The sequence below is a fragment of the Manis pentadactyla genome, chromosome 10 (assembly GCF_030020395.1).
Source record: "Manis pentadactyla isolate mManPen7 chromosome 10, mManPen7.hap1, whole genome shotgun sequence".
Lineage (NCBI taxonomy): Eukaryota > Metazoa > Chordata > Mammalia > Pholidota > Manidae > Manis > Manis pentadactyla.
This window is the reverse complement of record NC_080028.1, coordinates 120749498-120763090: the sequence shown is the minus strand read 5'-3', so window position 1 is coordinate 120763090 and position 13593 is coordinate 120749498. Positions and strand designations below refer to the sequence as shown.

Here is a 13593-nt window from a genome sequence, read left to right as displayed (position 1 = left end):
GGAAAAGAAAAAAGGAAAACAGCAGCTGGAAAGTAGCAGTGAGTTGGGTGTATTTTCTCATGTGCTTAACTTCTGCCGTCCCTCCCCACTTCAACCTCATTTTCTTCTGGCCTAGACTTTCTCCACCACTTCCAAGGAGCTTCTCTGCTTCTTTCCTTCTAAACTACTGCATCCCATGTATAGTGGGTTGACTGATGGCCCCCAAAAAGATATGTCCATACAAATGTCTGGAGCCTGCAAATGAGACCTTATTTGGAAAAAGGTTTTGCTGATGTTATTAAGTTAAGCATCTTGAAATAAGATCATCCTGTATTATAGAGGTGGGTCCTAAATCCAGTGACGAGTGTCCTTTTAAAAGAAAGGCAGAAGATTTGAGACACAAAGAGGTGGTGAAGTGACCACCGAGGCAAAGATGACGGTGATTTGGCCACAAGGTCCCAAGTCAAAGAAAACCGCAGTTTCCAGATGCTGGAAGAGGTGAGGAAGGGCCCTCCCTAGAGCACCCACAAGGACAGTGGCACTGCCAACATCTTGATTTGGGGCCTGCTTCCAAAAGTATGAGAGACCAAGGCTCTGTTGTTTTAAGCTACTCAATTTGGGGTTCTTTGTTACAGAAGCGCTAAGAAATGAGCATACGATGGAATCGTAGGCTGTCTGAGCTAGAGTGACATAGGGGCATTGGGAACACAGATGAGGACGCTTCAAAGTTGCTCCAGCTAGCAACAGCTGCACATGCCAGGGAGGCTGCTCAGACTGAGTGTCAAGTTCCTCATGTGCAACGTGGAGACAGAATGCCTACCTTCCAGGGCCGGGGCTTATCAGCTTTATTGGGATATGATTCACATGTCAAACGACTCACCCACTTAAAAATTTCAAAATGGTCTTTTTAGTATATTCACACAGTTGTGCAACCATTCCTACAGTCAACTTGAGAACATTTTCATTCCCCCCCCAAAAACCCCCATACCCATTAGCAGTTGCTCCTCATAGTCCCCTACAATTTTTGCCCAACCCTAGCCAACCACTAATCAACTTTCTTTCTACAGATTCGCCTATTCTGCATATTTCATGTAAATGAAATCATACAGCATGTGGCCATTGTGTCTGGCTTCTTTCACTCAGCATAATGTTTTCAAGTTTCATCCACTTGTAGTATGTTGGTACTTTATTCCCTTTTATGGCTGAATGATATTCCATCGTGTGGACTTACCACATTTTGTTTATCCACTCCTCCATTGATGGATATTTGAGTTGTTTTCATATTTTGGCTGCTATGAATTATGCACCTATGAACAATCATTTACAAGTTTTTGTGTGGACATGTCCCAGGGTTGTTTGAAAGATTAAATGAAATAGTATCGAAGGAATCTGATATGCCCTTCAATAAATGATAATGAAGGATCTTAGAATCTTCCCCAACTCCTTCAATTTACAGATCAGGAAACTGAGGTATGGAGAGGAGCAGACTTGCTTGAGGTCACCCAAGGCAGTAGAGGATAATACTTAAATGCAGATCCTTGAATCAGACTGCCCAGAACCAAATTACACATCCGCTTGGACCTGAGTTACCTTATGCAAGTCACTTCACCTCTCTGAGCCTCGGTTTATTCATGTGTAAACTGAGGGTAGTAAACCGTACCTAGTTCAAATGGCTGTTGACGTGAGGATCAGATGTGCTGACCCATGTGTCTTCCACACAGTAGGTGCTCTTTAAATATCAGCTCTTATAATTCATGGTGGCACCAGATATGGAACTCAGGTCTCCTGGCTCCTAGGTGTGAGATGTCTTGAGTCTACACTTCCCCAGTTTCCTCTCCTGAACTGTGGGCATCTTCCCAGTGTGACTGCACATTCCTTGGAGGAAGGAAATATGGTTTCCTCTCCCCATTGCCCTGAGTATATAAGAAGCATTAAATGAACATCTTTGCTTGCTTTCTTGGGCTCCCCGCCAACCCTGGCCTTCACTGACTGACCTGGCTGGGTACTGTGGTGGGTGTTAATTTTCTGCATCCTTCTAACATTCCATGAGATGACTGAATGCACCTTCCCTTCAGGCAGTGGGCAGTGTACCACCATGGAGTTGGGGCCTCTGGAAGGTGGGTACCTGGACCTTCTCAACAGCACTGCCGACCCCTTGAAGCTTTACCACCTCTATGACAAGATGGATCTGGTTGGTGAAGAAGAGATCGAGCTCTGCTCAGGTGGGCTCCCCTCCCTCTGACCCTTCTCCAGTCCCTCCCCACCTCTCAGCCCGCGGTGGAGAAAACCTGCAACCAGGGGAAGTGCTGGCCACCGAGCCCCAGTCAGAACCACGGACAGCTCCAACAGTTGCGATGCTCCCTCTCTTCTGGGACATCTTGCAGCCCTGCCCTGCCTCTCCCTCCTTCCCAGCAGCCCTCTTTCCAGATCTTTCCTGCTTCATCCAATGGGGCTTTTCCCCCCAGAACCCGACATGGACACCATCAACTGTGAACAGTTCAGCAGGCTGTTGTGTGACATGGACTGTGATGAAGAGACCAGAGAGGCTTATGCCAATATCGGTGAGGAAACAGGCTGAGCCCAGAGGAAGGGCAATTGAGGGGAAAGGTTCCTTTTCCTCTGTTGTTAATTGTTCTTTCCCCTCTTTTGTTAATCTCACCCATTCACCATGAGCCACAACAGGCCCCTCCCTCAGAAGTCAGGGCAAGGGGGGTGTGGTACAAGGGCCAATAGAGCAGAGTCTCTAGGGAAGAAGGGAGACAGGGCTGAGTGAGGGAAATTGTCCCCTTCACTAATCACCACTAAGCAAACAAAATCTCCCTTTTACATCCTCTGCCTCCATCTCTATACCTTTTTCTATATCTTGCTTTTCTTTCTCTCCTTCCCACAAAGCTCATACCATACACCCCTCCCTTTCTTTCTCCCCAGCTCCTAAGCCAAACTATTCTAGTATTTGTAACGTCTACCATTTGGGGGGTACTTGTGGCATCCTGCTCACTGTCTGCGTGAATCCTTACAGCATGAGGACACTGAGGTTTAGAGAGGTGAAGCAGTCTACCCGAGGCTACGTTAGAGATGGTAGCGGCAGGTCTGAAATTCTAATCAATGTCTTTCTCATTTCAAAGTCCTTCTTTTTAACGAAAAGGGAAGTACCTGGGATGGGTAGGTTTGTTAAGGTTTAAGCCAAGAGGCTGGTTTGCAGCTTTAAAAAGAGCTCCAGCTTTCAGGTAAGGGCAGAACTCTTTAGGGAGAGGTATCGTTGTCGTTTTTTGTTGTTGTTGGGGGTGTGGAGTGTGGTAAAGGTACCCTCCTCACCAGTGTCACCTTGTATCTCATACAGAGGCTTTGATGAACTTGGGAAAAAAGAACACCCCTTTTTCTGGGGGATGCAGTCCCCAGCAGGAAGTAACGGCTTGGCTATCTAAGTGCCTCCCCACCCCATCGGCCCTTCTAGCTGGGTTCCCTTGTACTGTGAACAACCTGCACAGCTGTTCTTAGCATTGAATGGTTTCCCTGGCAACCCAAGAACCACATCACTCAGGAGGTCTGTGCTTGGCCGTAATGTGCCAGTCTTTCCCCAGGGCACAGTTCATCCAGAATCACACAAAGGCAGAACATGGAGAGGAGTAACTGTGTGTGTCTCAAAAATTACAGAACCGAGAGCTTGCCTGCTTCCTTCCCTTCCTGGGAATTTACTTGGGGGAAGCAGAAGTGTCTGGTGAGCATTCACATTTCCTCACAACCGGTGGCAGTCATGAAGGATTTGGGCATCACTGAGGATTTAGGGGCTTTTTCGCTTCGGGGCATCTGCACAGGAAGTGGGAGCTGCCGAAGCTCGTGGAGGGGCAGCTGCCCTCAAGCCTGTGGGTTTTCTCTATGCTTCTAGGAGGCCCCACCCTGGCCTGGCATGCAGTCATTTGAGGCATCTTGAAATATTAAGTCGGCTTCCACATGTGTGAAATAGCATAATAATCACCCCTGCCTCATGGGATGCATGAGGATTGAATGAGTTTCTGTGTGTAAAATGTTTAGAAAAGGAATTTACAAAGAGTAAGCATTCAGTAAGTGTTAGGCACCACCCACCACCACTACCACCATCACCAACTTCATTGCTGTTTTTATTCTCACCATCGCTACCCTCACTCCACACTCAGTGGCTCCCCATTGCCTATAAAATCACATCCTACCTTCTCCCAACATGAAACTTCTACTTTAAACACCGTACTCTCAGAGTATCCTACATGCTTTTCCCCACCCTATCCCCCTACCCAGAAAGCCCTCCACTTCCTACCCTTCAGACTCTGCCCCATCTTTCAAGGCCTGGCTCCAGGATCCCTTCCTCTGGGAAGCCCTCCCTGATTGCTCCATCCCACTATACACCCTCTGACCTCTTGCCATGATAACCATCTTCCTATTGATTCCAAGCCATGTTCTGCTTTATGTAATTAACCACCACTTGTTAAGAGCCTAGCTGTGTACTGCCTACGGAGCTGGATGCTTTGAAGGCAGAGCTTCTAATCCTCACTATCTATCCCTGGGTTATAGATATTCCTCATTAAACAGATGAGGAAATGGGGACCCAAAGAGGGAGAGGTTAAGTAACTGGTCCAAGGTCTCCCAGTTAGGAGGGCTAATGGGGGTAGAGCTGGAATTTGGCAACTCTTTGTACTGGCAACCATGCTTCATTGTACTATTTCATAGCAATAGATAAGTTTTCATGGATATATATCATCTTTTCAAGTAGATTAAGAGCCTCTGGAGGTTCAGTGTTCCCTCGTTAATTTGATCATTCACTCAGCACACATTTATTGAGCCCCCACTGTGTGCCAGGCCTGGAGGGTGACATTTCCCTGGTGCCTACCACGCAATAGGCATTCAGTGGAAATTCATGGATTGACTACACTTTTGCTTGTCTGGGCAGCGGAACTGGACCAGTATGTGTTCCAGGACTCCGAGCTGGAAGGCCTGAGCAAAGACATTTTCAGTAAGTTGTGTGCGGTGGTGGGGCATTGTCTTGGCTCGGCTGGCATTTCCTTCCTTGCCCCACAATCCCTGATGACCCCCCTGATGGATGGTCAGATCCCTCCTCAACATTAGGGCAGTGCAGGCTCACCTTGCATGTCCCTTGACGGTGTGTGTTAATGTCTTTGTTTTATTTTCCAAAGTCGAGCACATAGGATCGGAAGAAATGATAGGTGAAAGTGCGGACATACTGGAGCAAGCAGGGCAGAAAAGTCAGAAAAGACGTGAGTAAGCCCCTCCGCGACCCACCTCGCCTCACTTCTCTCCTGGCCCCGCCTTGTCTCCGAAGCCTGTTGTGACTCCTAGCTGCTTCCCTCACTAAGTCCTGTCTGCTTCACCTGGTTTGGGTGTCCCACCCACCTCCCCACGCCCCACTGCTCCCTGGTGACCCACGGAGGAAGCAGACGGCCCAGGTGCAAATGGCCACTCTCCTGCTGGCTCTCTGGCATTTCTGGTTGTGCTTTCCAAAAGGACGTTTGGCCTCTGGCTTCCTTTCCATCCTTAGTTGTTGCTGCTGTATTTGAGGGGCTTCTTTTCAAGTGCAGGTTCGGCTGGGGTCAGCAAGAACTGGGTTTGAATCTTGGATCTGCTATTTATGATCTGTGTGACCTTGGCGAGTACCTGAACCTCTCTGAGCCCCTTGCTCTGTCTCCCTGCCTCCTTAATCTATCCTTACCCAGGAGCCAATATGGGCTTTTAAAAGCAAATCAGATAATACTGCTGCCCTGCCAGCGATCCAATGGCTACAAAATACCTACCATAAGGCCGGTATGACCTGACCCTTCCCACTTGTCCAAACTCACTGTGAGCCACTCTGCTCCAGCCACACTGGCTTCTTTCCATTCCTGTAACCCACACTCCCCACTCCACCTCAGGGCCTTTGCATTTGCTGTTCTCTCTGTCTGGAATGCCCTTCCCCCAGTCCTTCCCATGGTGGGCTCCTTTGTATCTTTTAGGTCTTGGTTGACATGTCATCTCCTCTTGGAGGCCTTCCTTGGCCACTTTTCCCACATAGATTACCTCACTTACTATCTGCTTCCTTGTGTCTCTCTGAGCACCTGAGCACTTGTCACACTTTGGACTTATTTTGTTTATTGCCTTTTGCCTAGTTGCCCTGCTGTGAGGACAGGGACCTTGTCTTTCTTCCTCGTCCTGTATCCCTGGCCCCTAGCCCTGTGCCCAGTGTATCACAGCACCTCACATGAATGAAAATATCTGTAAAGTGGGTGTAACAATTAATCAAGTGCTCGCTATGTGCCAGACCACATGCAAGCCCTGTACCTTTTTATTTTTGAATAGGTAGAACAGGTACACAGTGTAAAAATTCAAAATGTACGAAGAATAGTCAGTGGGGGAAAAAAACCTCCCTCTCACCCTGTCCCGTTTCCCTCCCTGAAAACAATTTATGCTGCCTGTTTCTTTTTTGCCTTGTTAACAATATTCTATTCGTCTCTAAGCCAACTCTTTTTATAGAGATTTTCCACACAAATGACCACATTTTTAACTACTCTCTTCTGCACCTGGCTTTCTTCATTTAACATGTCTGGGAGGTCATTTCCATATCACTGATGGGGAACACATGGTCCTGGCTCCAGAGAATTCCTCTTTCTTTGTTTTCATTTTATAAACATTTTCCCTAATATTTTATTATGAAAACAACATACAGGAAAGGCGAGAGAAAACAACACATATCCAACATGTACCTAGTGTTTGCTGATATTTGCCTTAATACATATCTATCCATCTGTCTGTCCCTCTATCTGTTCACCCATCCATTCATTTTATTTTTGGAACATTTCAAAGTAAATCGCAAACAGCAGTACACTTCTCCATTCGCCCTTCTGCATTCTTGTTCTTTGAGGACTGCGTGGGGTTTCATTAGTGGATGAACCATAATTTGTTTCATCAGCCCCTTGCTAAGGGACACAGGGTTTTTCTCCATTGATCTGCCAAGTACTTGATACTCACCAATTTCCAGTGTGCTCCTGCAAAGCAGGAATCGCCACCCCTGTTTCACAGATGAGTGATCAATGGCCCAGAGAGGCTGGGTTGCAAACACACAGCTTAGGAAGGGATCGAAACCAGGTTGTTTTTCTTTTTCTTTTTTTAAACTTGAACTCACCTTGTGTTCTGCCTCTCCCCATGTTTCACTGCCCTGGGGGCTTCAGGTGGGGTTTGGGTACACGGCCGAGAGGTCAGAGGAAGGGGAGGGAATGGGACTCCCAATGCCACTTTCCAGCATTTCAAGCAAGGCCATAGGGACTGCTGGGCTCCAGGAGGCCCCCCTGGCTGGGAAGCTCCCTGGCGCTGACCATGGTGTTCTCTTTGCAGCCTTCCCAGACGATCTGCCTGGGGACCTGAAGCACAGGAAGCTAGGTGAGCAGGGTTGGGTGGGCCCAGGGAGACTGTGAGGCAGGAAAGCTGTAGCCTCCTCAGGTGCATGTATAAGTGGAAAGCCAAGGCTCAGAGAGGTGAAGACAGTTGTCTGAGATCACACAGCTAGTGAGAGAAGGAGCTGGAATTCAAGCCAAGATCATGTTTCCATAGCCCAGGCTCTACAGTGTGAGGGCTGCTGGGAGAATCAGATTCTCCTACGAAGCCTTTCTCTTAACACCCCGTCTTTTTAATTCTGAGTTAGAGTGGAGAACCCCCCTGCCCTCCTTAGCGCCCCCAGGCTTCAGCGAGCCTCTCCCCCAGGCTCACCATCTCCTCCCCCCAGATGCTTCCTCCCCCTCCTCTCCCCAGCCCCCCGGGGGGGACCAGACTGAGGAACAGCTCCTAGTCTGGTGGAAGAAGCCCAGCCCCTGCCCTCAGGAAGTCCCTCTGTGATGTGGGGGACAGGGCCCCTGCCCAGGGGGACCCCAAAATGATGCAGAGTGACCCCTGTCCTCAGAATGTCCCCTGATGGGAGAGACAAGGTTCCTACTTTCCAGACCCCCGAGCTGGTGGGAGGGACTGGAGTTCTGCCCCTGAAGATCCCTGCATGATGGAGACGTAGCCCCTGTCTTCCAGGAGCTCCCAGTCTGAGGGGGAGGCGAGTCTGTACCCTCTCAGATCTCCCCATTAGGTGGAGGAGAAAACCCCCTGTTCCACTGTGACTGTGACAGTCCAGCCCTCCTTTGGGAAGTGCTTGGGGCCTCTTAGGGGCCCCCAAGGGCTCAGTGACTGGCTGTGGAAGCTGGCAGGGGCCTGAAGCCAGCAGCCTGTCTCAGGAAGTTCCCAGGGCCCAGGCACAGGGACAGGGCTGGGGCGCTGCCTGCCCAGAGCAGTTGCTGCTCAAAGCAGCTTCACCCAGGACATTTCCCCAGCTGCCGGCAGAGAGGTCCGCTCTGCTCCCCGAGCTCTCCCCGTCCCAGGAAGTCCCCTCCAGGCACCCACCCAGATCGCCCAGCCTCCAACACAGCCTCTTCCTCACAGCTGAGCCCCTAGCCGTACCCATGGTGACTGGCACTTTCCTGATGGGGCCAGTGGGCAACTCCTCGGTGCTGCCCTGCCCGTTCCCATCTGCTCTGTTCAGCAAGGAGCCAGCATCCAGCCAGGCCCGGCTGGAGGAAACCAACCTGACGCCCGGTATGTTCAGGCTCGGAGAGGGGGACCTACCCCCTCCCTGGGTGTGCTTGAAGAGTGGCTAAGGCAGGGACCACCAGGGACAGGAATCCACACACACACACCCGCCCCAGCCGGTGTCACCCACCTCCATGCCAGCCAGTCCCATCCCCAGGGGCCCCATGAGCTCAGCCCATGCCAGAGAATGTGCCTTGGAAGGAAATCCATCCCTGGGAGGCATGGCAGGGAATCCCCACAGCAGGGAACTGTGCACCTAGCACCTTCTCTGTGCCAGCCGCTCTGCTAGGTGCTCAGGACACCCAGGGGGCAGACAGAGCTGCTGCTCTTGGGGAGATGGGAGCCCTTTAGAAAGAGAGTCAGATGTCAGTCAGATGACTGCAGAGCAGGATACAAGCTATCTGGATCCTGCCTCACTGCACTCACTTCCTTGCAGTCCCCGCTTCCGGTTGCTTGTTGAGCTGCCTCGCTCTCCCTGCTGGACGCGTGCAGATCATCCCCACTCTGCCCCAGGGGCTCTGGCGCATCTCAGGAGCTGGGTCAGGGGTCTCCAGTATACTCATCTACCAAGGTGAGTCTGGGAGGCCTGGCCCCCCACTCTGCTACCTGATCACTCCCCGATCCCATCCCCCCTCCTTCCCCAGGCATAGGACAGGTGTAGCCCAGCACCTCTCATGATCTTCTCTCCCAGAACACCCTCCTCTGTCCCCATTTCCCATAAATCAAAGCAGAGGACCAGAGTTCCCCAAGGTGGTCTGGGTGATTAACCCACCCCCTTGTCTGTGTGGCTTTTCATGTGTTACTTCCCCCTACTGAGGCTTCATTTTTTAAACTTTTTTTTAACTTAAAAATGCTTAATTTAAAAATCACATCAATACATGCTTATTAACAAGCCAAACAGTAAGAGCTGCCTGCAAGAGTTACCGAGTCTTTCCTTCACTCTCATAGGATACTGTTGTGAACAGTGTGGTATGCATTCTTACACAGCTTTTTCTGAATTGCCTTGTTTCCTGATCAGCGAAATGGTCCCTGCTGACCTGCCACACTGAGGCGTTGTGACTTGTCCAGAGGAAGGCATGTTTGGACCATCAGGGGTGGGAGAGAGGATAATGCCCGGGGGGCACTCTCACTCAATTCATGGGCATCCTTTGAAAGCTGCATGTAGTTTTTGCATAATGCACTGGCACCTCAAAGCAAGGGAACATTGCTGACATCTAGAACAGTAAGCACTGACCTCACAGCAGGAAGAGTTCTGAAGCAACACCTGCCCCAGGCTTCCTCTGAGCAGACTGTGCCCATTACGAAGATGGGGAACCAAGCCTCTGCAAGCCAGATGTCACTCCAGAATTCTTTCCTCGATTTCATCCTGGGATATCTTCTTTTGGAAGTCCCCCTTCCCCACCCCAGACTTCCTAAACTCCACAGCCTGATTTGGGATGGGGGTGACCCAAGTGGGCTCCTGGTTGGGTGACTCGCTATTCTCACGCTTGTCTCTTACACTTCTGTAGCTGAGATGCACCAGGCAGGCCAAATGCCTCCTACAAGCAGTCCACCTGTCCACAGCTTCCCAAAGTCTCCAGACCGGCCTGGCTCCACCAGCCCCTTTGCCCCGTCGGCAGCTGACCTTCCCAGCATGCCCGAACCAGCCCTGACCTCCCGCGCGAACATGGCAGGTGAGGACCCTGCTCAGGTGAGAGAGAGAGAAGGCATTGCTGCAGACAGTCAGGTCCACAAACGGAGCAGCCACAGGGACAGGCAGGTTGTGTTTGTGGGTAAAACAGGGCAGGGAGGCGCTGGAGGGACAGAGGGCCTGGTGGGCTGGGTGACGGGGTCAGCTGGAGAACCATGGCCCACCTAGACCGAGCCACAGCCTTCGCTGTTCCTTGTCCTGCAGGAAAGCAGGCCCAGCGTGGCCAGATCTGAAACGTCGGCAGAATCTGCTAATCTTGATTTTTAAATTGATACTGTGATTTTTAAAACATGGGCAACATTTTAAAAAGTACAGCTGGCCAAAAAAGACATTTTTGAGTAGGATAGTGCCTTGGGCTACCACCCTGTAACCTCTGTCTCAGGGAGAGTCAGCCCGTGTGACTCTGCCCTTGGGACACGCAGAGGACTGAATGCCCCAGAGGGAGGGGAGTCCTGGGGGTGCCCCTCACCCTAACTCTGACAAGGGCGTCTTCATTGCCAGAGAACGAGGTGTCCCCCACCCAAGGCCTGGCAGTTCACCAGGTCCCCAGCAAGCTTCCAAAATGGCCTGGTGAGTGGTGGCAGGTCCCTCTGCCCTGGGTGTGTGTGTGTTTGGGGAGCGGTGGAGGGGGGAAGCCCAAACCTGGCTGCACGTCAGTCATTCACTCAACACTTTCCCAACCCGTGCGTTGGCCCCTCGCTCATCTGATTCCACCTCTCTTACTCTGAGTAACATTTATCGAGGGCCTACCCCTCACAAACCCATGCCAGGTGTTGACACCTGGTTGTTGAGCCTGGGGGAACACATGAGGGGACCCTGGGGGACAGCGAGTGGATGAAGGGAGTTGTGAGGGTGGGAGTGAGGGGAGGTGCCCACGAGAGAGCCGGACAGGAGAATGGCCCTACCCACTCCTGGTGCTCTTCCAGGCACGTGAGACATGTTAGGTCAGAGTTACAAACCACCCTAGATTATCCCCATTTTACAGATGAGGAAACTGAGGCACAGTGGTTCTATAACACACTCGAGATTACACTACTGAGGGGCAGAGCTGGCATTTGAACCAGGCACATGGATTCCACCATCTCAGCACCACCTCCCCCAGGGCCTTCCTGTAGTGAGCAGGTGAAAGAGGAGGTCAGTGAGTCAATGAAGAAGCAGGTAGAAGAGCGAATGAGCCGAAGAGTGAAAGAACGGGTGTGAATGCATTCATATTAAGTGTCTGGGTAACCGAGAGAGGCTGCTGATAAGAAGGCAGTTGGTAGAGACTGGGCAGCCAGTGGGTGAAAAGCTAGTGATGGTAGTAGGCCTGGCATCTCGGCTGTTCTCACGGTGGCCTGTCTTGCCACTAGCACCCACCCACTCACCCACCCCGGCTTTGCAGAGAGTGTGGAGCGGTTCTGCCGCTCGCTGCGGGACAAGTACCGGGCCGAGCCCGCAGGCCCGGAAGGCATCCTGGTGGAAGTGGACCTGGTGCGGGCACAGCTGGAGAGGAGCAGCAGCAAGAGCCAGGAGAGGGAGCTGGCCACGCTGGACTGGGCGGAGCGGCAGCTGGCCCACGTGGGTCTGGCCGAGGTGCTGCCGGCTGCTGGCGACCGCCGGCGGCCGCGTGACACCCAGGTGATTGCTGCGCTGGGCAAAGCAGGTCAGGGCAAGAGCCGCTGGGCCCAGGCAGTGAGCCGGGCCTGGGCCTGCGGCCAGCTGCCCCAGTACGACTTTGTCTTTCACTTGCCCTGCCACTGTTTGCACCATCCGGGGGACACCTACCGCCTGCGGGACCTGCTCTCCCTGGGCTCGCAGCCCCTGGTGGTGGACGATGAGGTCTGGGGCCACATCTTGAGGAGGCCCGACCGCGTGCTGCTCATCCTGGATGCCTTCGAGGAGCTGGAAGCCCAGGACGGCTTCTTGCACGGCACATCTGGCCCGGCGCCTACAGAGCCCCGCTCCCTTCGGGGACTGCTGGTGGGCCTCTTGCAACGCAAGCTGCTGCGCGGCTGCACGCTGCTGCTCACGGCCCGGCCTCGGGGCCGCGTCGCCCCGAGCCTCAGCAAGGCCGATGCCCTCTTTGAGGTGGCCGGCTTCTCGGCTGAGCAGGCCGAGACCTACGTGACGCGCTACTTTGAGCGTTCCGGAGAGACCAAGCACCAAGAGAGAGCGCTGGCGCTCCTGCGGGGCCGGCCCCTTCTCCTCAGTCACAGCCACAGCCCCACCCTGTGCCGGGCCGTGTGCCAGCTCTCCGAGGCCCTCCTGGAGCTGGGTGATGAGGCCGAGCTGCCCTCCACGCTCACGGGACTCTACGTTGGCCTACTGGGCCCTGCAGCCCGTGACAGCCCCCCGGGAGCCCTGATGGGCCTGGCCAGGCTGGCTTGGGAGCTGGGCCGCAGACACCATGGCACCTTGAGGGAGGGCGAGCTCCCGTCGGCAGCGGTGAGGGCGTGGGCTGTGGCCAAAGGCTTGGTGCGGCCCACCCCGGGGGCCCCGGGGACTGAGCTGGCCTTCTCCAGCTTCCTCCTGCAGTGCTTCCTGGGGGCTGTGTGGCTGGCTCTGAGCGGTGAAATCAGGGACAAGGAGCTGCCTCAGTATTTGGCATTGACCCCAAGGAAGAAGAGGCCCTATGACAACTGGCTGGAGGGCACTCCACGCTTTCTGGCTGGGCTGGTCTTCCAGCCTCATGCCCGCTGCCTGGGAGCCCTGGCAGGGCCGGCGACGGCCACCCTGGTGGGCAGGAAGCAGAAGGTGCTCACCAGGTACCTGAAGAGGCTGCAGCCCGGGATGCTGAGGGTGGGGCGGCTGCTGGAGCTGCTTCACTGTGCCCATGAGACGCTGGACACTGGGCTCTGGCAGCACGTGGTGCAGGGGCTACCGGCCCGCCTCTCCTTCCTGGGGACCCGCCTCACGCCTCCCAATACTCACATGCTGGGCAGTGCCTTGGAGGCAGCGGGCAGAGACTTCTCCCTGGACCTCCGCAGCACTGGCATTGACCCCTCTGGACTGGGGAGCCTCGTGGGACTCAGCTGTGTCACCCATTTCAGGTGGGGGCAGGGGACGGGGAAGAGGGCTTCTTTTCAGGGAACACCTGCTATGATCTTGGCGCTGTGCCCAGTGCTGGCTCTGTGAGGTCTCACTTAGAATGCACAGTGGCCAGGTTGCAGAAAAGTGATTTCCTCCGCTTTTGTGGAGGAAGGCAAGGGTCAGAGAGGGACAGCAGCTTGCCCAAGGTCACACAGCCAGTGAGAGGCAGCATGATTCTTTCAACCAAAATTTGAAAGTCTACTATGTGCCAGTGATTGGGTCATATCTGGAAGCTAAGACTGATCTGGGTTCAAATTTGTTTCCTTCTC

General features: G+C 53.1%; 2 protein-coding genes across 5 annotated transcripts in view; one reads left to right on the top strand and one right to left on the bottom strand.

Moving 5' to 3' along the window:
* Positions 1-13593, bottom strand: part of DEXI (Dexi homolog) — a 40884-nt gene that overhangs the window by 974 nt on the left and 26317 nt on the right. The window lies entirely within an intron of this gene.
* CIITA (class II major histocompatibility complex transactivator) overlaps positions 1-13593 on the top strand; it is a 44402-nt gene that overhangs the window by 20195 nt on the left and 10614 nt on the right. For all 4 annotated transcript variants that reach the window (XM_036928173.2, XM_036928172.2, XM_036928174.2 and 1 more), the window contains exons 2-11: positions 2055-2201; positions 2445-2540; positions 4901-4963; positions 5145-5225; positions 7333-7377; positions 8419-8571; positions 9002-9136; positions 10074-10238; positions 10757-10825; positions 11637-13284. In XM_036928173.2, coding sequence (XP_036784068.2) covers positions 2055-2201; positions 2445-2540; positions 4901-4963; positions 5145-5225; positions 7333-7377; positions 8419-8571; positions 9002-9136; positions 10074-10238; positions 10757-10825; positions 11637-13284 — 2602 coding nt within the window. The remainder of the gene's footprint in view (positions 1-2054; positions 2202-2444; positions 2541-4900; positions 4964-5144; positions 5226-7332; positions 7378-8418; positions 8572-9001; positions 9137-10073; positions 10239-10756; positions 10826-11636; positions 13285-13593) is intronic.